The 26,909-nt window shown below is 42.4% G+C and overlaps 1 protein-coding gene across 2 annotated transcripts; it reads left to right on the top strand.

The window, feature by feature from the left end:
* Positions 1–722: 722 nt before the first annotated feature.
* tbc1d16 (TBC1 domain family, member 16) lies at positions 723–24,050 on the top strand. Of its 2 annotated transcripts, none has more exons than XM_075454242.1 (13): positions 723–972; positions 4,310–4,522; positions 5,441–5,603; positions 6,089–6,397; positions 11,654–11,848; positions 11,969–12,116; positions 12,246–12,410; positions 13,025–13,173; positions 16,296–16,430; positions 17,418–17,604; positions 18,420–18,599; positions 19,915–20,061; positions 20,630–24,050. In XM_075454242.1, exons 2-13 carry the CDS (start codon positions 4,342–4,344, stop codon positions 20,915–20,917), a joined length of 2,247 nt encoding a protein of 748 aa, XP_075310357.1. In that variant the 5' UTR covers positions 723–972; positions 4,310–4,341; the 3' UTR covers positions 20,918–24,050. The 2 variants fall into 2 exon arrangements, with proteins under 2 accessions (XP_075310357.1, XP_075310358.1); XM_075454243.1 differs by lacking the exon at positions 723–972 and adding an exon at positions 1,025–1,412.
* Positions 24,051–26,909: the final 2,859 nt, after the last annotated feature.

Genomic DNA, 26,909 nt, shown 5'->3' on the forward strand with positions numbered 1-26,909 from the left:
CACATTTACTCATTTATGCTCGTCTTGTACAATATATTATACAATACAAGCCTGATCTAATTGAAGTTAACGGTTTTATTTCATTACTGCAGCAGAATTTAACATCTATATAAAAACTGTGTGTAGAATAAGAATATGGATGATTTATTATAGATGTGGTGCAAGACTCCCTTTTCCCTCTAAATTTAAAGTTCTTGGTAAAACATTCAAAATTCCACTTTTGCAGTATTCTTTATATATTATGTGAAAATGCTGATTACGTATCACCATGGTTTAAACCCGGTTTTAAACAGGCACGTGAAGACAGCAGCGATGGAGTGTGAAGCGATGCTCTGACTCCAGCTCTGGTCCTGATGATGGACCAACGGCATCCCAGCCTTCATCAGTGACCTTTAAAACGTCACTTATGATGTAAAGAGTCATCTTATACGATAGGATGGGTCGGGTGACCACTCAGTAGAATATAACATATCCATATGCTTATGTTTTTACACGGAGTCCTGCCCAGAATTGTCCTGCGTTTTCTATTTAAAATCTGCAGTTCCCTGTTTGTGTGACAGAAAAAAAATCGCCTCATACATGCCGGAAGCAGCTAGATCCGGGAAGGGGGGGGGGGTTGGTCTGGAGTTGTGAAGTCAAGTGACATGAGTGAGAATCGTAGGAACTGAGACGCGTATACTTTACAAATTAAAGCGTCCACCCTTAAGATGCGCACGCGTTCCTCGAAAGTGACCTTACTTTGAAAGTTCAAACCGGAAGTGGGCGTTTGTGCCGTAGAAACAGCGGCGGCCAGGCGTGCAACGCTATAGTCGAGAAACACTGAGATTAAAAACAAGACCAGAGTTTGTAACAAGCCGAGCTAAATCCACGAGAAAGCGGCCGAAACGACGCCGGCTCGCGCAGCTCGGCCCCTGCCCGCGCGCTGGGATGGTTGTCCGGTGCGGGCTGTAGACTCCTGCGGCGGGACTGAAGGTGAGAGCTCAGCCCCGTTCCTCTTCGTGCTGCTGTCTGTTCATTCATTTTCTCTTTTTGCTGGAACAGGTGCCAGCAGCCAAGGATAACTAATTCCCCACTCACTGAGACCACAGTGTTGTAGTTGCGGCGTGCGGCTGCAGGATAACGCAAACTTTAAAGCCGACCGTTAACCTGGACACTCCTAAATGAGAGCAGCGACCGTGGTCCGGGCAGCTAAACTAAAATATTCATGTTAAAGGTTGAACAGACGGAGTCCCTGCTCAGGCAACTATCCCACGGTAAACACTGGCATGGGCCTGTGTAAACAGCTATGTCCATCTTCTGCTCCTGACAGGCGGATGCTGCCTGTCTGAACGACAGCTGACGGCACGCCTCTGCTGCACAGGCTGGCTTGTTCCCCCTGCACTGTCAGGACACTGAGAGCCACTTCTTTGTAGGTAGGGAAGGGTTCACCCTATTGTATGGGTGTTGACACACAGAAAAAATCTTCTTGAGTGCAATTCAGCATATAAGTTTGGTCACGCAGAGGACCCTTTAGAGAAATGTTCTGTTACTGGTGACACCAGTTTAAAGTGTTTTTGCACGGGTTCAGATTTTGCAAGTCTCTACCCCCTTAAGAAAAAAGTTGCATGGGTGAAAATGTGCATTTACCAGGCTGAATATAACATTTGTAATAGACATTTCAAACAATTCAGAGGCAAACATTTGCCAAGTATCACAAATTTTGCCATCAGATACTGTAGTGTTTGTTGCCTCACAGTTGATGAACTTTGCAAAGACTTCAGGTTGATGGTGTACGTAATAAATTCACATTGATAGACTTCTTCATGCGTCTTTGCTGTTTCCCTGTCGCAACAGACGTTCATTGGCTTACATCAACATATACTGATGATCTTGTCTTATATATTCACCCTTTAGTCTGGAATTACAAAGTGTTCTTCATCAGACATCAGTAGTTCAGCTTTTTGTTAGTTTGTCGTCACAGCACACGATTGTTGGGGTTAAGGTTTTGTGATCTCTACTGCTCGAAGTGAAAAGCAAAGGTAGGTGCATGGAAGTTTTAGTGCACACAGTGTATTGCTTTATGATGTGTGTCCCGAGATAGCATTCTTCCCGGAAGGGAAATGTGTGCTCCAATATGTGTCTTCAGATGGAGCAAAGCCTCAGCTGAAAGCCCACGAGGACCTCATTTTTCAAGCTTCTTTGTTGCCCGTCTCCCTTCGGCCGCCCCAGGCGTGTTGGTGTACACTACAGATAAAAGGAGGGGATTCAGCACTGGCTCCTCTAATCACATGTCAGCGTGACAACTTGATTAGTGTTCCCCAGAGGTTAGAAGCTGAGACCCTGGAACTTTGTGGCTGCTACGCCCGCAACTGAGCTTCAGTGGGTTTCCATGATTTTTGTTTTCCTCGTCTGTCAGGTACTTGGTTCAAATGTAACATGTTCTGTAGGTCACGTTGGGACTGCTCTGAGTCCAGGATGGTGTTTCGTGAGTCATTTGATAAAACACTGAAAGGTCAGAGAGAAGCGGTGCGTGAGCACTCTGAGGTGTTGACAGCATTAAGGATGAAGCGAGAAGAAAAAAGGCAGAGAATGCTTTCCCTTATCAGCCAGTCTGAGCATGAAACCGACCCGGGTCACCCCGCAATCACATGCAAACCAAAATAACCGCTGCTTTGAAGCGCAGCAGAGAATGTGTAACTTTTGTTATGACACTACTGAAAACATCAGTGTGCCATGTTTAAGATCCAAGCCTGTCATTATGTGCACGATAAGGCTGTGCAGACATCTCCCAGGAATGCAGAGTGTGCAGTTGTGGCACTCACCGTTTCTCTCTTTGCAGCTGGATTTTTTTTTTTTAGGGCGTTCTTTGAAGCAGCTGTCGGCTTCCACAGTGAATAGCCCAGATTTTGGAAACCAATAGTCAGCAAAAGTCTAATGTGGTGGTTTGCTGGATAGAGGAAGTACGTGCGAGTAAATCCTGCAAGCGGTCCTTTTTTTTTTTTTTTTTTTTTTTTTTGTATTGATGAAGTTATTAGACGTTTTCAGACTAACCTAAAGGAAAAACAAGATGGAAAATTGGAGCACATTGCTTTAGCTTGTAAAGATGCAACAGTTAGTCAGTGCATTGATCAGTTTTACCAACAGATAGTCGAACAATTTTTGCTAGATTTTGATGGTGGAAAAATATATCAGTATTTATTGTAAAAGCACCAAACTGCCCATCGCGTGCTCGTTTCACCGTCTTGCTCGATCAGTTTTGTGGACTTTTGCTTGGTGTATAGATCATATCATTTTCATTATGGGTTTTTGGATGATATACAGCATTGTGATGGACAGCCGAAGATTACTGGCTTCTGGAAAAAACAGCAGTTACCGTTGTGAATCATTAACCCCAAAAAACAAATAAAAAACATCTATACTACAAAAAAAAGTGAAACTCAAATTACGGCTTACTTTACGGAGAGAACTTCTCTCCGAGGTCGTGCCTGGATCTCATGCCAGCAGACTTCCTGTGTGAGGCCTGGCAGCAGGAAGTGAGGTGCCGGCTTAATCAAGCGAAGGTAAACATGCCCCCTGAGGAAAAAGCAGGGAGCATTCCTGAGATAGAGTGGGGAGTGCGTGTCAGAGTGTTCAACCAACAGGAAAACAGGGATACAGAGATTTGTTGGATCCAAAGGTACAGACAAACACAACATGGTTGAGTAAGAAAAGATATATTTGACTATAAAAGAGAAGAAGAAGAGGAAGAAAAAGCGTGGCTTTAATTGGTTTTCTTTGAATTTGGAGTCAAAAGATTAGACGCTTCTAGTGTGACGATCCCGGTTCAGCGGTGGCGTTGACGACATCTGTTGGCTGCTGATGACCACCCGGAATTTCACACGGATGGAGCGGAGCGTGTTTGCATAGTGTTTTGGTGTGTGTGCGCATGCATCGGTTTGTTTGTGGACTGTTTGCAAAAGGTGGGATATGTTTGGTTACACACAGGTACGGTGCGCACAGAAGCTGCGACTGTGTTAGTGGTTGAAGGTGCCCGGCACAGAGAAATGCTGAACAAGTACAGAGAGGAGAGGAGAGGGGATTCTAGGGTGGAGTGCTGCAGTAAGGACACTGCAGTAAATACTAGCACACATGTGACAGAGGAGGTGAAGTGTGGATCTGTGCAGCCTGAGAGCATTGTTGGGTCAAATTTGGTCTTTAAATCTCCACCTGAGGTTAATTTTCCTCCTATATCCTCCTGCCAGTTTTTACCCCACCTCTTGTCACCCTCATGCAATATCTGTCATCTGCTGCCTAACGTTCCCTTTTCTTCTCTCCCAACTTCCATATTCAGAGGATGGGCTCAGGGTCCCGGTGCCTGAGGAGATGTCTCTGGGTCGGCTCCTACGGCGCGCCTCCTCCAAGGCCTCCGACCTCCTGACCTTTAATCCCGGTGCGGGGGGCTCATCATTACGCTCGGGCCTGGATGGCGAGATCATCTTCTCCAAAAATAATGTTTGCGTGCACCCTGCCGAGCCGCTGCCTGGCCTGGCCGAGCACCACCCAGGTTTGGCTACGCCGGCACAGTTTCAAAGTTGTATTGAGGTCAGAAATGATTGACTATATTTGCAGAAGTTTCTACTCCACTGGCAATGGCATTGGACATTACCGATGTCTAAGCGATATGGACCTTGTGCTTTATTGCACCTTGTAGCAAATACCACTTTACTATGAAGTTTACACTGCAGGAGCTATTGTGCACCTTCCAAGAACGAGGTCATTTAGACGGCCTTAGAAGAGACAAAAAGACATTTTCACTATTCTGTACCCACCAACAATATCTAATTTTGTTCATTCTTTACCCATAGTTATTGGAGCAATTTGAATTCATTTGCGTAATAAAACTCTAAACTGTTCAATCTGGAGTTATCCATAACTCCCAGGTTAAAACACCTATGGCCTCGAAATGGCACAGATATTCTCAACGTCCCCAAAGTACCAAAAAGTCAGTCCCAAAAGCAGTTCTATAAGATCACATGCAATAATATCCTTTTGTCGTATTATTCATGGGAACGCTTTGTGATACCGGCGACCCATGCGGGGTGTACCCTGCCTCTCACCCAATGACAGATGGGATAGGCTCCAGCCCCCCCGCGACCCTAATTTAGAGGGTATAGAAAATGGATGGATGGAAGCTTTGTTATTTTTAAAGGGTCATTTAAAAGTGTGAAGACTTTGTTGTAGCTGGTCTGAAATTTATGTGCATTTCCTTAACATCTCATCTCTTATCTGCTGAGAGTGTTTCGGGTTCATAACTCACCTTTCAGGTTTCCCTCCATGCCTCTTTATGTGCTTATCTCCTCTCGGATTACATCCTTGTCCCAAAGTCGTGTCCGCCCTCTACATGTGAAAGGTTTGGTGATTTCCTCTTGCCCTGCCAAATTTTTCCCTCTTTACTCAGCCATGGTTTTGCTGCCCCCTGCAGGCTATCTGTGTGTGCATGTGGAGAAGGACGACAGCCTGGGCACCACCCTGATTCTGACTTGGGTGCCTAATTCTCGCATCCAGAGGCAGGACGAGGAGGCGCTGAGATACATCACGCCGGAGAGCTCCCCTGTGCGCAGGAACGCCCGCCGCAGGGGCCGGCGGTACGAGATGACATGTCTTAAAATGTATCTGAACTGTAACTGTGTCTTGGGTGCATTTTATATATATATATATATATACATATGTATATATATATATATATATATATTTATATATATAAAATACATATCCCGGTTCTGACTTGATGTAGATTGAAAGTCATCTTTAAGAATGTGGATTACCTGCAGACACCTCCCTCAGAAGGTGCCGATAATCTTGGTCATACTTACAGAAGCAGCATAAAGCCCCTTGAAACAGTTGATGTACTGAAATAATCTCAGAGTCATGAGAAAAGTTCAGTTTGATAGCAAGGTAGTCAAAATAACGGTTCCGGATCCCATTATTTTTGTAACGTGGTGTATACAGTATCCAGAGGATCAGTATATGTTTAAAGAACACTCCGTTAGTTCTTCAATATTAGAAAAGAACATGAAAATCTGTCATTTTCTTTATAAATGATGATTCATGACGATGATTTCTCCTGTAGACCACACTCCCGTCCCCCTGCAGCCCAGGAGGAAGATGACGATGAGGAGAGGAACATTACCAGCAGCACCTCCACTGAGAGCCACGGCCTGGTGGTGGAGGCCGGGGCAGATCCCTCCTCACACCAGCAGCAGCTGCCCTCAGCTGGGGAGGAGGCTGACGAGGGTTCCTGTGAGCTGTCGGACGAAGTGAGCCGGGACAGTACCATGGGTTCCGATTCGGACACCTTCTCCTCCCCCTTCTGCCTGTCCCCCGTTAGTGAGGCCTTGTGTGAGAGCAGCGGCTCCGTCTTCCTGGACAGCGAAAGCAGGTCAGTCGGAGCGTTGATGTGGTCTTTATTCATTTCCTGTATTGTTGTTGTTTTGTTTTGTTTTTTTCTTAAATAAATCTACAGAAAGACTGTTTTTCTAATTTTTTTGTTGCGGGCCCTATTTTACCCAACAGTTTACCCACCTAATGCAGTGGCTTTCATGGACTTTTGTCACATTTGCTCGTCTTCTTCTGTTTTTGTTTTTTGTTTAATAAGAAAAATACTTCAGAACATGTTCTCGAGAATGGAGCCTATTTTGTCCCACAACTTGTGACTGCATCTCCTCGCTCTGTGTTCTGTTTGTATTTTATCCCACTGGTACGTCTTTGGAGTTTGATCGTGCTCACTAGTGATTTTCCTGCTGGAGCACTGATTCAGGTGCAACCACTGCTCGTGCTGTTGCAAGATTTGATTGTCTGTAAAAGAAATAAAAATCAATTTTCATCAAACCTTTTGATCAAGCGGAGACCTGCTGCTGATAGCTGCCGCTCTGACTGTGATGGTGAACACTTATAAAAGCCACGAGGGAGATGGACCAATCACAGGAGCTGTTCTGCAAGCCAGTGATAATCGGGCTCACAAAGAGGCTGGAATATTTCAGTGACCCACGGAAACTTTACTGGAGAAACTGTTGCAAAATAATAGTTTCAATTATTTCGATTTTTATTATTGTGTTGTCATAGTTTTTTATGTGAGAGATTGTTGGTGACAGTAATTACTATGATTAGATTTTATTGCTCCAAAAGATATTTGAATATTTTCCAAAATACGCAATCAAACTTTAAATCAACCTACAAATAGATATGTAAATACCTCTGTTACTATGTATATTCACGATTGACCTAGAAACAGCCTAAAGTGTTGCCCTGCCTTCTCAGTAATACATTTTAATGGTTATAAGTCAGATTAGTTTTTTTAGATAAAGAGAGTAGGGTTGTGTCTGATGCCCTTCGGGTGTCGATTGATCGGTATCAAAAGAAGGCCAATCAACCTGTGCTACCGAACATTTAAGAAATAAAAATGAAAAATCATCCTGATGAGGACAGTACAGAAACAAACACGTCTCATTCTCATCTTCTGCAAATACGTGCAACCAGTTCCTTCTGGGTGTCTTTAAATCTGAGATTGAGGAATTCTATTCTCAACCCAAAGATCTTTTAATATTCATTGAACTGCGGTAACGTAACTGTGCTAGATTTAGGTATATTGTTTGATTTTATTTAGAAGATTTTGGCGTGTGGTGTTTGATATTTTTTCTTCACACCTAAGAAGTAACTACACTTACTAGGCTTAATTGATCAGGAAAAAGTCTCACTGTGCTTCAAAGTCAAAGAGCATTCAGCGTTTCAATCGGCAAAAAGGTCAAATTTCCATCAAAGTTGGGAGTGCATTATGAAATCATGAAATTACAAGATATTTGTCAAAATTAATGAGGACATATATGCTTTCTTAAAGATGAAGACTCACAGATGTGAAGTAAACTGGCCAATTATAGTCGAATAGTTTTAATATAAATAAGTTAAAACAAATATTAATGCTCTCACAGCTAAGTAAATCAGTTTAAGTGAATTTTACGTGGTTTTGTCTCCATATTGCTGTGTTAAAAAGTAAATGCCTGTTTATTCTAAACAATCTTAATGGATTTTATAATAATATCACTTAGGTTTGCAACACAAGGTCTGCTAAGCTGCATCCCTCTGTTAGAGCAGAACGTCTGACTGTTTCAGGTCTTACAGGCAAAAAAAAGGTGAATAATTAATATCTGACCAACTTTGAATGACTTGCTGTTAAAGCTAAGTCTAACCCAGATAGATGACTATTTGTTGTAAAATCTAGCGGATATTCCTTGAGCTACCAGAAGGTGGAGCCAGAAAAAGAAAATTTATTGCATGTATGATGGTTTACAGTCCGAGGCCACATGGTGGCTCACTGCTCTACAACTGAAGGTCCACAGGGAGTGAAAGCAGGTAGATGACTTCAGCAGGAGGCATGAAAAATGTGTTGACTTATTTAAAGCAGCTCTCATTCTCAGAGTTTCGGGTTGTTTTTTTTTTTGTTTTGTTTTGTTTTCTTCAAATGTTACAGATTTCATGAAAGTAAGTCCCCCAAATCCTTCAAATGTAAAAACCACGATGCTTCCACAGACTGCTCTCTAATCAGGGGAGCCATCTGGACAATGATTGTGTTGCTGTTCGGACCTCGGAGCCATTTAATTTTATGATTCCCCTCGTGGTTGTTTCCTCATGCAGCTATTTGGCCTGACTTGTTGCCCAGAATGTGTGTGCGTGTGTCAGTGAGTCAGTGTGTGTTTTGAAGCATTTTTTTAGCCACTTTTCAGACCCCAGCTTGCTGTAAATGCAGGCAGTGTGTGACTTGGCAGCCTTTTCTGCTTTACAGCCGCTAACCTCTACTCTCTTCTTCTCTTCTTTGCTCTAAGTGTCTCTCTTCAGCTCTATGGCGCTCATATCCATCCTTTCCTTTGCCCGTTTTTCCCGTCTTCTTTTGAACTCTCTTCTCTCACATATCTGTCACTTCCTACCACTCTTTATTTGGCATCTTTCTCTCTTGCTCATTCTTCTCCCTGTTATTTTTTTTCTCTATATTGTATCTTTCAATGTTGCCCACCTCTCAGATATCCTGCCCCCCTGTCCCCTCTTTCCCCTTCTCTTCCTAAAGTCTGTGTGAAGCCTTTTGTTTCCCAGTGCTCCCAGGGTTGTTGTGCTGGGCTGAATGTCAGCTCTCCGGATTAGAGGACTGAAGAGAGCAGAGCAGCAGCCAAAACCCTGGAACCCACTCAATCTCTCTTTCTCTCTCGCTTGCTTTAATTGACACTGTTAAGGGGCCAGGAACTGGAAACATGTCACTTGGAATCATTCAAAGAGAAAGTACAGCGTATGGGAGAGTGAGGGCGGATGAAAAGGGGGCAGAAAGAGGAGAGTGGTGGGAGAGAGCAGAAAGGAGAAATCCACAGCAATGTCTGTCAGGCTTCTTAACAAGTTTCTTTAAAGTTTAACTCTAGTTTATGGAACTGTCTTTGTGTACAGCCTTCCCGAGGCTTTATTTGTAGAACTTGAACATGTGATTATAGCTCCGAACAGTGGTTTGCAATGGTTTTGGCTTGTGACGCCTTCAAATGAAGCAAGCCACTTGCGGCCACTTATCACTGGTTGCATGTATTCAGGCCTGAAATAGGATCCATGAAGAAAAGCAATCAGCGACCGTTTGTCTGGTTTTCAATCAGAATTGTAATAAAGTATTTACACCATAGACATTTTCTTGGTTCACTGTTCTACAAAACTAAAATTGATTAATTTGTCTTCTTTGTAATTGGTCAAAGTTTCTCAGACGTCTCGGAAATGTCTACATCTGACTTTCTTGTGTGCTTTTTAGAGATTACAGGAATATCATATTATTTTGAAATGATGGTAAATAAAGTCATGGGACTTTTCTCTTTTTTTCCAAGCTCCAACGTGCCCTGACCACTTTCCAGCATGTACCTGCAGTGCCCACACCTCCCCCTCGTTCTGAGCACTCTCTGTACCCTTTGGGGATTAGTTGAAGGTCTCTGAAGTCCCAGGAGGCCTGTAGCACTTGGTTCTGGTTCTCAGTTTGACCTGGCAGCAGTTTTCTCTTGGGTAAAGCCTCAACTACGTGGAGGGAAGCGTTATGAAGGGCCTCAGGGCAGTTTGATCTCACCAGGCCTGGTGGGATATGCCACTTACAGCAGCCCGACTCCATCAAAACATCTTGTTTACAGTTGTACAGCTTATGTAGTGCAGTTGCTGTCTGGGACATTAATCGAATCAGGCTGTTGATGTTGAAATATCTTTATGCTCAAATGCTAAATGTCAGAAATCAAGTGCTTTTTTTACCTGATCCTTTGTTTTTGCACTTCTATATGCCTCAAGAATGCAGAACGGGATAAGGGAAATGGTCTTGTAGGCCTTGTAAACGCTCCAGACTTGACAGTTGGAGTTATGAAGAGTTTCTCCACATCTCCAATTGCTTAACTCCCTTACCAGATCCCACGGCGCCTCTCTCCATTTCCCTACTTGTCCTCAACTGTCTGGTTTGTGGCATGATACATGAGACAGAGCGCAGTAAATTACCAGATAGCATAAGGAAGCTGTGCAGCCTGGATTGATCAGCCTTGTTGTTTTCCCATCTACTAACAGGGAAGTGATTAGCTGGGCATGACTTGTTCGGGGTGTAAAGTAAGCGACCTGGCCCACCTCTCTCATCGGGGTATCAACGTCCCACTTGTGTTAGCCTGTTGTTAAATAGAAAACAGTTCTTGGAAAAAAAAAAAAGATAATTTTACAGAAAGATTTTCATATTTATTCAAACTATAGGGCGAAATAAATTTCGTAGAAATCTTCTGGTTTTCCTTTTTTTTTTTTTAAATAGATCACAGATGTGTTTTACACAAAGTAATGAGCTAAAAGCTGTATTTAGACGTCTGCCTCTCAAATGTCAGCGGGTTTAACACATTTCTGTTTCTCAGTTTTAGCGTGGCTAGAGACGTGTTTGAGAAAGCATTATGGTCATTAGTTATGGTCCATTCAAGTGTGTGTGTGTGTGTGTGTGTGTGTGTGTGTGTGTGTGTGTGTGGGTGTGGGTGAGAGAGACTCTAAGCATGCCAGCAAGTGAGAGATTCTTACAACTGAGTAAGCGCTGTGTGTTTGCTTTGCTGGATGATGCATGCTTGTGTTAGCATGGTTTAGTCTACTTTCCATGTTGTCACACGCATGTTTCTCTGTACATGTACATTTTGTTTAAGTGTGTGTATATAGTGTGCTTGTGTTCTTGTGAGTCTCCTCCTGCAGCAGAGGAACCCTCAGCTCAGGTTTCAGTGCCGGGAACAACATGCTTGCCATAGGGGAATGACAAGGGTGATTGGATGGCAGACAGTGTGATTTGTGTGCGTACAGATTTGCGTGTGTGTGTGTGTGTGTGTGTGTGTGTGTGTGTGTTTGTGTGTCCTCAGAAGCCTCCATGCATTCCTCATATTTTCAGCCTCTTGGCGGAACCATGCTGAGACACAAAACACCAGGGCAGAGCTGAACGACTCAATTACCACTGCACCACCCGCCTCTGTCTTCGTGAGATTCATTATTAATGTTCAGCATTAAGGCAATAAGAATCTGAATGGGAGGCATAAAAAATTACAGTCTTGCACAGCGGGGAAGAACAACTTTCATTAAAATATTCATAATATTCATGAAAACTCTTTCTTGTCTTCTTTTTTTTTTGTAGAGAATTGTGTGAGGAATCCATGAACCACTCAGTCAGCTCTGCATCAAGTCTGGACAGCCACGCCCCCTCTGAGAGCAGCGGCCAGTCGCAGGGCATGCGGTGGGAGGAACAGCAGAAGCTGCTGGCTCTGGAGCAGTTGTGTGGAGTTTTCAGGGTGGACCTGGGTCACATGAGGTCGCTGAGACTCTTCTTCAGGTCAGCAGAGAGTCGAGACCTTTCCAGGGAGGTTGTGATGGGTGGCTTCGCCCTCTTGATCTGTCATGCTCTTGACTCCTGGGGGTGATCTTTCTTGTCTCTGTCATTGTTTTATCGCAGTGATGAGGCGTGCACTAGTGGCCAGCTGGTGATAGCTAGCAGAGAAAGCCAATATAAGATCCTCCATTTTCATCATGCTGGACTGGACAAGCTGGCTGAGGTCTTCCAGCAGTGGAAGTGCTGCAGAGAAACTCAGCTTAAAGACCAGGTCAGCTTGCAACTAAAGTCCAGATGGCCTTGCAAATTGTTTTTGGAGAAGGAACTTTTTTTGCCCTCTCGGTTTCAATATTAATTCACATGTTGCTTTGCTCAACAGTTTTCCGCTTTTTACTTTCAGGTGTCCGATGAGAAGTCGTGCATGCAGTTCTCCATCCAGAGGCCCACGCTGCCGTCAGCTGAGTCCCACCCAGAGGAGAGGCTTTATCGGCGTCTGGATGTCACCACGTGGCTACGTCACCTCAACCACGGTGGACAGGTGGAGGAGGAGTACAAGCTGCGCAAGGTGCGTCTGGGTCCATCTATGTGCATGTTTTTGCTTTACTGAAGGATTAGTTGGGACAATATAAAAATAAAATAAAAAGTCTGATTACACATCTGGTTCAAACACTCTGAAAAGTCACATTTTCACACATTACACACACGGTGAAAGTCATTCTGAAAGTCAGCGCCACAGTCTTTAAGTTTCAGTTTTAATCAGCACCCCTTGTCTGTAAATAATGAGAGGGTTAGAACAGGCCACTGTACTCCTGTGAGTCATTTAAGTTCTCCAGCACTGACTCAGTTTATGGTTTACCATCTTAACGAAATGACTCATTGGCAGTTAGACCGTGACCAAGACATTTCCTTTGTACACGCATAGATGCAAAAGCAGAAAAGCTCAGTTTTGGCTGCATGATTGAGCAGTTTGTTTTTCTTTTGCAAGATTTAGCAGCGCTAAATCAAAATAATGCATGCACTGTGGTTTAGTGAGGTGATAGTTGAGTATTTTCATACTGTCTGCATGCTTCCAATACAGTACAGTATGTTCTCACGGTTATCATTTGTACCCTTTGTTTGCCCTCTGAACGTCTGAGAAGGCTCCCTTAATGCTCATCGTATTTATTCACGCTTGACCAGGCCATCTTTTTTGGCGGAATTGACCCGTCCATCCGTGGCGAGGTGTGGCCCTTCCTGCTTCACTACTACAGCTACGACTCCACTTCTCAGGAGAGGGAGGAATGGCGGCTTCAGAAACGCACTCACTATCACGACATCCAGCAGAGGAGGTGGGCTAAAAAAAAGGACGTTTTGACTGCCGATAGCATCTGTGTCACAAAATCTATCGACGGTTAAGTCGACGCAGTGCAAATCACTTGGTTTAAGAAGTCTGAGACACAGACTCTGCCAAACAACGGATCATCTGTAATGTGGCTGCAGTGCCGGCTGCCAAATGCTCAGTCAGTCAAACATTAAACCATATGTGAGTCTGTTGTGATTGCACTGAGCAATCAATAGGCACAATCAGGGAAGTGTTAAGGGGAGGTGCTGGGTGTGATGTAAAAGGGCTCTGGAGACACAAACATGTCAACACTTATCAGATCATGCTGTCTTGTCAGATGAAGGAAAAAAACAAAAAAAAACACCACATAGCTTTTGGTATGCGCGGACAAGCACATGTGCACACACATCACACGCATAAGTAGAACCCCGGGTCTTTATTTATCTCCACCCTACCATCAGAAGGCTAAGTGTGCACATATTTTCACACGTTCTGCTGCTCTGTCTGTAATGAATATGATAATTGGACAGGTTTCAACTGTATGGCCTATTAACGTTTCGAGTACACCAGTAGGTCTTACCCAGGTCAGGTTATTAGAGTCCTTGTTCCGACTCCAATGTGGAATCCTTTAAAGACCCTTCGACTAGAGCAGCCTGCAGGGCCACTAGTTGATCATTAGGAGCAAGGATACATGGCTGGTGTTTCTCCCCTTGTTCCCTTATCTTGTGTCCTTCTCTTGGCTGCTGCAGCTGGAGGGAGCGCAGCTTTAACTAGTAAAATTGTGTTTAATCAAACAAAGGCTGAATATCTTCTGAAACGTCCACCGACAAACTGAACCAAATGAGTGAAAGCGACATCAAAAGACAAATATTTCTGTAGTTACATGTGTGCTGTTGTCAATTATTTTTGCAAAAAGCAAAGCCTAAATGTCGATAGGCAAACAGTAATTTAAAAAAAAGACAAAAGATTAATTCCTTCATCAGAAAATACAGATTTTGAGTTTCCAGGCAATGCGTTTGGCCCGCCCATAAAAGATGGCCCGTCGTCTTTTTTTGTTGTTGTAATAAATACACGTGATAAGATAAGAAAATGTCATTTGGTGCTGCTTTGTAGGTGAGGTCCATTAGTTTGTTCAGAGTGGCTGCAGAAGAGGAAGTTAATTTTTTCCAGTTTGTAATGTTTCCTCTGTTCAAAAAATGATAGTCATATGTGTTCAGACTGGTTTAAGGTAACATCTTTAAATTTTATATATATATATATATATATATATATATATATATGCTTGTTGCTGAATCTGAAACTGAAGATATGTAAACCCACAACACACAAACTAATCCACTAAGGAGTGGCTCAAAACGAAAAAATGCAGAGTTATGAGAATATATACATATTTTTATATATATATATATATATATATATATAAAATGTCCATATATGTTTTTGCATCCAACTACTTATCCAAAACCCATCTAAAAAGCTACAACCACAAAATTTAAGCAGCTTTTCTCGAAAAAAATGCCCTTGATCAAATTTATCTTCCAACTAATGCTGATTCATTGTCCATTGGTTGACTCGTAGCCTTCTTATCGGAACACTTGTCATTTTAGATGACACACCTCATTTTTACAAAAATAAAGAAAGACTAACAATTGTCAGATTGAAAACATAAAATCTTTTGCCAAAAAATAAAGGTGATGTACCAGGACTTGCTTTTTTAGTGATTCATCTGTGGATAAAATAGATAAACTGGTGGCCCTAAAAGGTGTTTTTGTTGCCTTTAGCAGAGATGATTCCTCCAGGGTGTTATGAGTAATTGTCCATTAGTCCAAGTCATGAGCTTGGTGACATTTTTGACCACTCCTCCATGTTAATTTCCATCAGCTGCTACATGTTTCAAGGATTTCTGACATGTACTGCCTGTTTCGCATCCCTGTGACATTTCAGTGTGACTCAAAGCTGTGGCTTTGACTCAGCCTTCTCATAACTCTGCATTTTTTCGTTTTGAGCCACTCCTTAGTGGATTAGTTTGTGTGTTGTGGGTCTACATATCTTCAGTTTCAGATTCAGCAACAACTTTCTGACAGATGGCCTCTTGTTTTCAGGCGCTTGTTGGTTTAAAGCAGAACTCGTTGCTTGATTGATGACAGAAAGCTGCAACATTGCCTGAGGCAGATAAGCAAACCCAAATTATTGCATTTCTAATCACCATGCTTGGCAGCGGCTGAGTGTCTTTAGGTCACATCTGCTGCATACATATCAACTATTACTGCAGCCGGTCAACTCTGTCTTTCATTCATCTATCCAGAATTTTTTTTTCCCAAAGGTCTGGTGTTTGCCTTTTTGTTTATTCGGTCCAGTTTTGCACTAGCGTTACCTTCGGACAGCAAAGAAATCCTCTTTTTTTGACATTTTTTTTCTTTGTTTATGTAAGTTGACTTTCAAGATCTATGAGAAAAACGCGATGTATGCTATCATAGGAAATAATCCATGATGACTTGTCATGGAACTATCAAAAATCACTGAAGTACAAAGAGATTAAAACCTCTGCCAAACTCCTGAGCCACGTCCTCCAGAGAAGAACTATGGAAAGGTGTCTGGGGAGGGTCCAGTGGCACAAAAACATGGCACCCAAACTAAACAGTTGCGCGGCATTGCATCAGGTGTGCGTGTATTATTCCTGGTGGAGCCACATGGAAAACAAACAGTGTTAATTAAATCCCCTCTGCTTGTTAGGACTTGAGTCCATTAGTGCCACAAGCAGACGACATTGTTAATGTAGTCCTGAACATAGAGGGATGGCTGGGGAGGGGGCTTCATGGTTGTGGTATTATCCTCAGTGGAGCACTTGAAAAAATGTCCGCTTGCCCACATCTGCATTTTTGTACATTTACAGCTTACTGTTTGCATGCTTTTACACCAGAGTAACATATTCAGCTGTCACTATATATGTTGATGAGCATTACTGTGCAGAAAAATCTTAAAGCCACTTCCTCCTGCCCTTTAGTGGATCACAACTGAGAGTTGCTTAACTTTTGCAGCTGGTTTTGGTCAAGACAATAGGGGTTGAGCTTCTTTTTCTCTAATTATTCTGTCTCTGCTTTATTTGTGTGTCTGTGTGGGATTCCTCAGATTGTCCATGAGTCCGGAGGAGCACAGTGAGTTCTGGAGAAAGGTCCAGTTCACAGTGGATAAAGATGTGGTCAGAACGGATCGCAGCAACCTCTTCTTTAGAGGAGAGAATAACCCGAACGTGGAGATCATGAGGTCAGATCCTGTTATCTTCCTTTTTGGTTTTTCCAAACTTGATCTGTATTTTTTTGATTCATGCTCTTTTCTTTTTCTCGGACTATTCTCATTATTCTCCTTCCTCAGCTCAACACACAGCCATACCTACAGTATTCATTTCATATTCTGAACCCTGGGGGAGCCACAAATGAGTTTCATGCTTTATTGACTCTGACTAAGCCATCCGAGTACTTTTGATGCATACTCGGAGCTAATGGCTTTCTAAATGAGGAGCAAGCGGATTTAAATAGCATATTAGTTTAGCGACTCTCATCGAGGCTCCTGGTATTTGTCTTGGAATTATGTCTTATATGGAGTCAGGGAGATACCAGAGCTGCACACGTCCGCATGCAGGGCTGCTTATCTCATGTTTCTCATAGCTATCTCACATGTATTACTGATATGTTACAGATGTGTTTGTCTGGTTCGTTCAGTTCATGTCGTTTGATCTTTTTTGGATTAAAACATTCTCATATTGCAGTCTCTTAAATCATCAATTCTTTTACTTTCTTGTTGTTGCACCAAAACAATATCATGTCCTCGGGGTTTTCCCTTTGTTTAAAAGATACTTACTAATGCATGAAGACTGCAAGGAAAGTTTTCTTAAAGTAGTACACATATGGGAAAAAAATCATTAATTAGCTCCCTGGTTACCAGAGGAGTTGGCATAGCAACTGTTAAAACAGAGATTGCACTGTTTTTCTGGGCATTTCCAGCAATGCTGAAACACATGTTGGCTCATTCAGAGCGTTTGGGTGGGACCAAACTTTTCAGGGGGCTTTGGCTGAAATGTGTAGAGGCTTTATTGAAGACTGTCAGAAAAATTGAAATGTTTATGATTCTGCATCACTCGCTTACGTCCAAAAAGCTGTCGCCGTTTTTTTTTTTTTTTTTCCTGCTAAGATGTTAAAACAGCACGAAGATGTTACAACAACACTAAGATGTCCGTGGTTGTTCTTGCCCCAGGCGGATTCTGCTTAACTATGCAGTGTTTAATCCTGACATGGGCTACTGCCAGGGCATGTCTGACCTGGTGGCCCCGCTGCTCACAGAGATCCAGGATGAAAGCGACACCTTCTGGTGCTTTGTCGGCCTCATGGAGAACACCATCTTCATCAGCTCACCACGCGATGAAGACATGGAGAGGCAGCTGGTAGGACCTTTTACCGTGCGTCTTTAAGTTGGCCAGATGACACCTCACTCCACATCTTTCCAATGCTGCAATGGTTCATGCTGAGTTTGAGCAGCTGTGTGAAGTTGAGAAAAATAAGCTCATTTTAAATGCTCAGCCAGATTTCAAAATAGTCCTTGTTCGTACCCTCTCTCTTTAATGGCTTCCTTTTCACTGCGCCTTCAATTGTATAGTTCAAAGAGCTGATGTTATGCTCACATGTAGCTCCTATTTTCACTTTTGCTGAAATGCTACATTTTAGCGCCTGTCTCTTTAAGACCCTCCTTTTGAAAAAGCAGCTTATTGACTGACATATGGCTACTCACCCTTTGTTGGAGGTATACTAAATTAGCCACTAGCAGATATTATGGATATTATTTATTTTGTTGTGATATTGCTAAAACAAAGGAAGAAATAGCTGTACTACAGTCAAGCTGTTTCAGGCAGTCTACGAGATGTTTTTTTTTTTTTATTTGGGAAGGAATGACCATCTTTGGTGTAAACTTTCTGCTTTTATGTGCACAAATAGCTGCATAACACACTAGAAAAAATGTTCTCTCTGGTTCAGTCCTTTATGAACTACTATACCATACCTCAAGCATGAACAGAACTTAATAGCCTTCATGAACCTGCACAGAGAAGGTTGTTATGGGTAACAGTAGGTCACAGAGGAGCCAGTGCTCAATCTCAACAGCATATGTGCAGACCTGGGTGTTTAGCAAGCCATTGTGTTCCACTGTTAAACCGATTGTAGTGACCTACAACAAAATACAGAGAAAAAAAATTGTATTTCACAGATGTACCTGCGGGAGCTGCTGCGTCTCATGCTGCCGCGCTTCCACCAGCACCTGACCAGGCTCGGAGAGGACGGCCTCCAGCTCCTCTTCTGCCACCGCTGGATCCTGCTCTGCTTTAAGAGAGAGTTCCCTGACACAGAGGCACTGCGCATGTGGGAGGCGTGCTGGGCACACTACCAGGTCAGGGCAAAGTCCAAACTGCTCCTTTGCATACACTGTTTTAATGCATGAAGGGCTGTGGTCCTTTTTTTTTTTTCTTTTTTTTTTCTGTTTCCACTGCAGTTCCAAGACTGTGTTGACTTTCAGGAGACATGCAAGAGTGAATTGATGACATTGTCTCCAACAAAAAGAGTCCATGTTATGCCTTTAAAGCCCGTCACAGCTGACTACTATAATCTACTACTGCTGAATGGCTATGAAATGTGCTCTTCGTCTTGAAGGGATTGAATTACTTCATTCAGCAGTGATTTGACTTAAAGCCCTGCATTGTTCACATTCCAAAAGATTTCAGTAAAAGCACATTAGGTTATGTAATATAAATGCTAAAGAAATTTACCAAACTGGATATGAAGTTAGTAATTAAGTCAGGGCTTGCGTTTCAAGTCAGTTTGCTTTGCAGTTTTAAATCACTGTACCCAGTTCATGTTTCATCCACTTTTTACGTCCTTCATCAGGATTTAGTAAACTTGTGACTGTGCTGTGTTCCAGACTGAGTTTAACACCTTCTCTCGTTGGGGTCGAGTCAAATATCACTGTCTCTGCCTCGCGCCATCTGTTCAGGCTGCTAAACGTTCACATCTTCAGCTACAGGTGGTGATAGAGGAGATAGTGTTCGTGTGAAACCTTGGTTTAGACTGTTGGAAGTTATATAGCAGATGGGCTATTCGCAATAATTTATGATTGATATCGGATTTTTCTCCGAAGAGGTGTTATCATGTAATAATAGGCTGCGACTGATTTATTTATTTTTTGTTCTTGCCATCTGAAATATTTGTACTACCTGACACGTATGCATTGTGCGAACTTAAAGGCTGACAAAGTCTATACTTTTGCAATTAAAGGAGAGATTCAGGAAACTTTGTTTATCCGTGAGGGGCAATTGTGGACATTTGGGGACAAATGTATAAGTAGGCACATCACTAAAAGGTTAATAGATCTGCATTCAAGACATGATGGATATAAAAGTAACCATGTGGTAGATTTAGACAAGTAGACGGGCCTACAGAATCATTTTTAATTGTGTATATATTGAACTCAAAGTTCAAAATGCAATATGAAATAATTAGTCCACCAGTTTTCTTACAACTTTACTTTTTTCTTTATCAGACAAACTTCTCATTTTAATGCCTAATCTTAAAGTTTAACAGAGTGTGTTTAACATTTTACTCCCCAGTAAGGGTGTGGCTCACAGAAAACAGAGATCATGTGGTTACTGAAATTTGCCCACCTTCCTGTATTTGTCTTCCATCTTTGACCCCTGTCTTTTTCTTTATAGACGGACTACTTCCACCTGTTCTTGTGTGTGGCCATCATTGTTCTCTATGGGGAGGACGTGACGGAGCAGCAGCTCGCCACTGACCAAATGTTGCTCCACTTCAGCAATCTCTCCATGCACATGAATGGGGAACTGGTGCTACGCAAGGTATCGTCGTTGGTTTTCATACATCTGTGTCATGTTTCCACTTTTTCATTTTGTCACTCTGCACCTCTGCAAACCAACATATTAGATACCCTTGAAATTCCTCACCCCTCTGCTGCATTGTTAGTCATTTAATCCAAACGCGGTGCTGCTTGCATCAAGGGGTCCTGCTCGATACTGCAGCAAAGCAACTGATGCACGTTAAACTGCCCACAGAGGCCTTGACGAGCTAAATGGTATGCTGCCACGACATGCAGAGGACTTAAGATATGCATTCCTGCTATTGTGTCTGTGCTTGCGTCCTCATGTTTATGGATGCTGTGTTTGTGCTGCTGCAACTGCAGGCAGCAAGTTTCTGTTGGCACGCAGCTGATGTCGTTCCTTTTGTTGTTGCCTGAGATTTTTTTTTTTTTTTTTTAATCAGGTATGCCAGTATTTGAGCTGTTGGTAAAAGCATGCAACGTTGACCTTGACAGTCTTTTGTTATCTTTTAGCCAGAAGACAAGGCTATTGATTTATTTAAATGTTTCACCGTGCTATGTTTGCATTCACTTTTGCCCTCTCCTATCAGGCCCGCAGCCTTCTCTACCAGTTCCGCCTCCTTCCCAGGATCCCTTGCAGCCTACATGACCTTTGTAAACTGTGCGGCCCGGGCATGTGGGACAGCCGCTACATCCCCACTGTGGAGTGCTCAGGTGAGCACCCAGACTCACAGAGCTGCCCCTATGGAGGCATGTCCACCCCACAGCCCTCCTCCCCCTCCCCGTCGTCCTCACCAAACCCTACCCCCACGCCTCCCCCGGAAGGTAAGAGAGGCTCCAAAAAGAGGGACATTTTCACCTTTCGAAAGCAGTCCTGAGATAGATATCATGGGGAGCTTTGGATCTATTTGTTGGATTTCCAAAGTGTTTGCTGCCCAAGGACACTTCTCTCCTCTCTCTCTCTCTCTCTCTCTCTCTCTCTCCTTACGTTCTGTTTTTTTTTTTGTTTTTGTTTTTAAAAGAAAATCTAATTGAGGATTTTTGTCACTTGATCCTTTCATGTGGTGCAATGTTGAACACTGCCTTACCAGAATGTTGTTTTCGACGTTCGATATCACATGAATCAGCAATGAGGATGGTTCGCTGTCGGACAGATCAGAGGTCGAGAAGCTGCTTTCCTCTCCGAGCAGAATGGACAATCACCAGCTGCTGTGTTGGGCTGGAGCTACTTCAGGTTCAAGGCTGCTGCTGCCTTGGCATTCTTCCATGGGCTTTGTGGGCAGGGGGTCACATCAGGGTCTCATGCAACTGGACTGAATTCTTGCAGACTCAAAAGGAACTGGAGATTCATTCACAAGACCTTGAAGTTGAACCTTTGAAAATGATTCTGTGTTCATTGTGTCTCACAATGGATTATTTGTTCAAATATCAAATTTTATGTACATATCTCAAGTCTGAGCTGGACATTTTGACATGGAATCTAAACTATTGGTGTTAACAAAGAAGGATTAACCTACAGCAATGGAATGAAATACTTCTCTGTTTTGTTTTCATTTTCCAACAAATGAATGTTTGCGTTTATATCAGTAGTTGAAAATATTTAGCAATATTCTATCCTCGCATGAGCAATCCTTTACATATAGAGGGCACAAGATATTTGTCGTGGGAGAACAGTTCAGCCCCAAAACAGAGCAAAGAATGTGTTTATACAACAAACGTGCCGCGATAGGGCTTCTCGTTTTTTCCTCATCAGATGGTGGCAAGGAACATCCTCCAAATTTCTAAAAGATTCTGCTTTTTTCCTGACAAGAAGAAGGAAGAGAAAGGTGTACAGTATGAGTCACGAGTTTAAAGATTTACACAGTTGCATCACTAAGTATCAAATGTCTGAGGCATTGGACTTGACATCGGTGTTGCCAAAGACAGCACAGATCATGGTTTCATCCAGACAGAAATGAATAGCTCTCTGTTCTACTTGAAATTTCATCCTCTGTGTTTAAGCAGGTTTGCGAGCAGTTGTCAGCACAGTTTTGTTCTGTTTCCCTGTGACATTCTTTACACTTTCCCCTTGAATGAATGAATGACAGCGCACTCAAAACTAAGAATCCGTCCACATGAATGTATCTGTTTTTTGCCTCTTCTCACTCGACATTAACACTATGAAACTATTGGATATGGGTTTGAGTGTGTAGACTTTAGGGATCGCTTAACATCTGGTGAGCCTTTGAAGGCCCCATGCAGTCATCTTGAGGAGAGTCGGGGAGAGACGGGCCCGTCGTTTATGTATTTCGGCTTCCTGCCGTGATGTACCGCATAGTGATGTTGCCTCAGGTGTTAAGATGGTCTCCACTCAGATTCTTTCCCCTGAGAGCTTTTGAGTGACACTCTCAGGATTGTAGCATCTGCAAAAAAAAAAAAAAAAGCTGTTAAAATGGAACATTGATTCCTTCAACGAGCCTTCCACCATCTCTGCGAGTGACATCCATAACTGCTTTTCTCTGTAAATTATTCAAAAGAGCTTCTGATGACACAGAGTTTAAATGAGCTAAGTTGGAAACACTAGAAACACACATGGGAAAAAATACTCGGTGTGTGTGTACGTGTGTGCGTGCGTGCGTGCGTGTGTGTGTGAATGAGTTAGATCTCATGGATTTATTAACATTAAAATCACATTGTTTACACAAACAAGTCACGCCTTTTTAAAGGGGTTGTTGTGAATTGTGGTCACGAATGTACAATGTTGCTGTTCAGCTGTATGACATGTTGTTGTATTACTATACACATCACGGCAAAAAGAGACTATTCTTATCATTGGTATTAAAAAAAAAACTAAAAAAACAGCAGTAATAAGCTACTGTCATACTTTCATGAATCACACAAAACGCAAGTACGTACCCGGCAAATAGACCAGTTTCTAATTTTCATTTTGAGAATGAATCATTTTTGATGTCTTAACAAGAAAACTGGGTTGTTAGTTAGTTGTTTGTTAGTGTCAGATAGTACTAACTTTAACTTTTGGTATTAGTTTAGGTAAATTATGACTTGCAAAACAAAATGCAAACAGTTTATTATTAACAACAAATTACTTCCTCATGTATGAACTAGTTAACAGAAATTTAAAATGTCTTCACAAACCAGAGCAGAAAAAACAAAAAGAACATGTTTACATTGGATTTTTCTTTCACGCCCAAAGTTATTGATTAAACAACAAAAAGCCTTTCGTAGAATGGAGAATATTAATTGTGTGGCACGTTTGAATGGTTTCCTCAAACAAAATAAGACTCACGTGGGCTCAAGTGTTGATGAGGCCTGAACTCATTTATAAATTACCTTTTTTTTGCCTGAAAGAGGACAGTTGTGTTCCGCAACTCAAAGAGGCACAAAAAGCAAAATGTTCAGTATAAAAACTCCTTCGGAATGCAAGGCATCAGTTTAATAGGTGAGGAAATTAAGCCCGTCGGCCTAACTCCAGTAAAATATGTTGGAGGTCATGACATGCCCTGGGCTGCTGCCTATTTTGGAGGTGCTAAATGTATGACATCAGAAGCTTACCAGGTAGCCTATTATTAAAGTGATTTGTGTCATTGGGTGTCGGAACACTTGGTTTGAAGTGAAGGTCTTGAGTCTTTCAGTGAAAAGCACACGACCAACAGCACAAAAGAATTGTGGAAAAGATGGGTAATTTAAACTAACTAGTCATGAGTGCTCACTTAATTCCAATAAAACCCTTTTGAAGAGCGCTGGGATCTGTCATTGCAAAGAGGATTTCTGCAGACTCGGAAGACCTTGAATGCACCGCAGTGAGAGCGAAATAGCGAGCAGAGCAAAGTAATGCAAGAAGCCTCTATATTACTACAAGAAACATTTCCAGGCTGTCAGAGTTGCCAATGGTTCTGCAGTTTTAGGGGCACATTTAATGTCTTTACTCTTTAACGTAAAAGCTCTATTTGAAGCTCCTCTTCATCATTCACAGTCAAACTCTGGACCATAGCTGTATCATTATTATCATTATTATTATTGGAGCCAAAAATGATAATTAGGACATTTCAAATCGAATAATTCTGTTTTAATTATCTTTTTATCCTTCAGAGCCTTTTTAAGACAAAAAAATGAATACATAAGAGATAAATAGCAATGCATGTAGTTTGTATCTGATCACCATAATTGGGGCAGCAGCATTTGCATAAGTCCAGAAACACATCAGAGGCCATGACTGGACAGCTGGACTTTGAAGTCCGGGGATCAGGGTGGTGTGTTTTAATTATTTTAAACATAATGTAATGTAACTGTAATTCAAGCGGACAAAAGTCATAAGGAAATACATTCATTAATGCCAACTATATTAAAGCATCTAAGCCCATTCAATTCCAATCATACCAGGTGTATTGTAGCAACAAGCCCACATCTAAAAGCAATTCCTCCACCTTTTGAACTCGACTTTTAACACATGTGAAGGAAAACGTGTTTCTTCTTTCACTCTAATCACTTCAATGGTAGAGACAACAACAGAGTTTAGGAAATGTTTACCCACATTACTTCCTGCATCATGTTTCATAGTTTCTGGACTATGAACCGGTCTTACCTTACAGTAAGAGGAGAGGACTTCCTGAAATGTTTCCAACAGCTGTTACTCAATGTGATGTCAGCTGATGCGTGAAAGGACAAAAACGTTTTATGTTATCATAAAGATACCTTCATTTAATACTAGGCAGTATGTGAGAAAATTGTTCCCACACAGAGTCAACGGATGAAAAATGAACTCGCTTTAATATTTTATTATGGTGCAGTAAAATTGTTTCTATGACACCTGACCAGTTTGGGCATTATTGCTCATGCTTTTCCCTCAGCTGCCAATTTCACACAAAAATTCTTTTTTTGCATAACTTCCTTTCACTGTATAAAGATTAAAAAGATGCCGAAGGAACTCAGCCTCACAGGGAATTTGCATACCACTTTTATGACGAGCACTGTACGATGTCCCCGGAGAAAATCAGCAGAGGCAGACCGACTGTTTCTCAGAGTTTAACCCCAAACGATCTAGCTAAGTCTTATCGGCGCGTGCTGTTTGTTGTGGCTGTTTGACAGAGTGTGTGAGAAGGCTGAGGCGCTCGATGGCGATTAACTGCCTGGCATGGACAGCTGTGGAGATGTTATCAGACTTCACTGTCAGGTGGCGGGTTTCATGAAAATAGAAGGAAGTGGTCGGGCTGATATTTGTCTTTGGGAAATGACTCTGCCAGAGCAGGTATTCTGGTTTCGTCACTTTCTGGTATCAGGAAAACAACATTTGAGACGTGTTTTTTTTCTAGGAGACTCAGGCATGTTATGAGTGTTTGACCCACACTTTCAAGGCAATCGATGACTCGGCAGTCAGGGAGTTTTTCATCCAATCTGGAGTCGCCCTGCTTCTCTTTTGATGCAAGACATAAATGAGTTGAGTTTCAAAAAGAAAATGAGTCAGCAATTTCTTTGACTTATACCCTGATATCACCAAAGGGTCTAATCATTGTGGGCGAGTCTGTAGTGTAGGTGTGATTATTCTGCTATTGAGAGGCCCTGCTGCTTTTGATGTGGGGGCCTGCCTGCCTGCAATTACAAGCCATTAGCCCCTGATTGATAGCTCCTCTCAGGGCTAAAGCCTGATTTATACTCGGAAACCAGGTCGTCTGCGTGTGTGTCGCAGTTAACGCAGACATGCCCCCCCTACGCAGACACTACGCAGACACTCTGGTGCACCTCCTCAAAATAGGGCTCGGGCACGTGACGTCACTACGTGAGCGGCGGCCATACTGGAGGCTCAGAACTGTTTTGTTTACATTGTTTTCCACTGCGCGCAGACGTACTCCCGCCTGGTCTCGGAACTTTCTTCGTTGGTTTATCTATTTTACTTATAGTCTTTGCCACTATGGTCGCACGTTGCTGTGTCGTGGGGTGCAATAGCGTAAGCCGTGACAGGAATGGGGGGGAAATCGTAAATGGTTTATCTTTTTACCGGTTTCCTGCTTGGAGGCGCACCCACGGAGTCCGAGATAACAAAGCGTCGTCGACTAGCATGGATCGCTGCTGTAAGACGACCAAGCATAACTTTCCACTCAATCCCGGTGTCCATGAGAGTGTGTTCTCTGCATTTTCATTCTGGTAAGTTACAGACTTTTGTGTGCTGAGGTAAAGATCCCCGCCTTCACAAGAGGACACTGTCAGTTGGAAGCAAGGGATGTCTCAATGGGTTAAAAGCGGAGGACAAATTTCGTGTGTATGCATGTATACATGACAATAAATCTGATCTTAATCTTAATCTTAATTTAACGTGGAAAATTGCCCATCTCCAAATTCACATGGAAAGGGCGATTGGAACTGTCAGAAACAATACACCTTTTTGTCAGCAAAAGTACCTATCAACATAGTTTTGCCATGCGAAGGTGAAGACAAAACATTCTTTGACAAGATTGTGTCTGTATGTTGTACTCTGACCACCATGAGCAGGAGTGTTGTGCAAAGTTGAAGTCGTCTGAAATAAACATGCTTTGAGATACAGCCAAGTGTGTGTGTTTCATTATTTATTTACAAGTAGAGTAACATGACAAAAGTGTAAAGTGTCATTATAATTGAAACTGTTGCAAAGTATAAGCACTGACACCACATACTATATACGCAATCAGTGGCGTTTCTAGCTTGAAATTTCTGGTGGGGCAGAATAGTGCATGTTTTGAGGCGCTAGCAGTTAGCCACGTCTTTCTGTTGAACCACTCCGTCTTGAAAGTTCGAGTTGTTTTATCACCAGGCTGAAGCAGGACCAAGTTGTCTGGTCTGTGTGCCCCCAAACGTTTAATTTCTAATTTCTCCCCCATGGACAATGTACTAAATTGCACC

This window comes from Odontesthes bonariensis, chromosome 21 (genome assembly GCF_027942865.1).
Source record: "Odontesthes bonariensis isolate fOdoBon6 chromosome 21, fOdoBon6.hap1, whole genome shotgun sequence".
Taxonomy (NCBI): Eukaryota; Metazoa; Chordata; class Actinopteri; order Atheriniformes; family Atherinopsidae; genus Odontesthes; species Odontesthes bonariensis.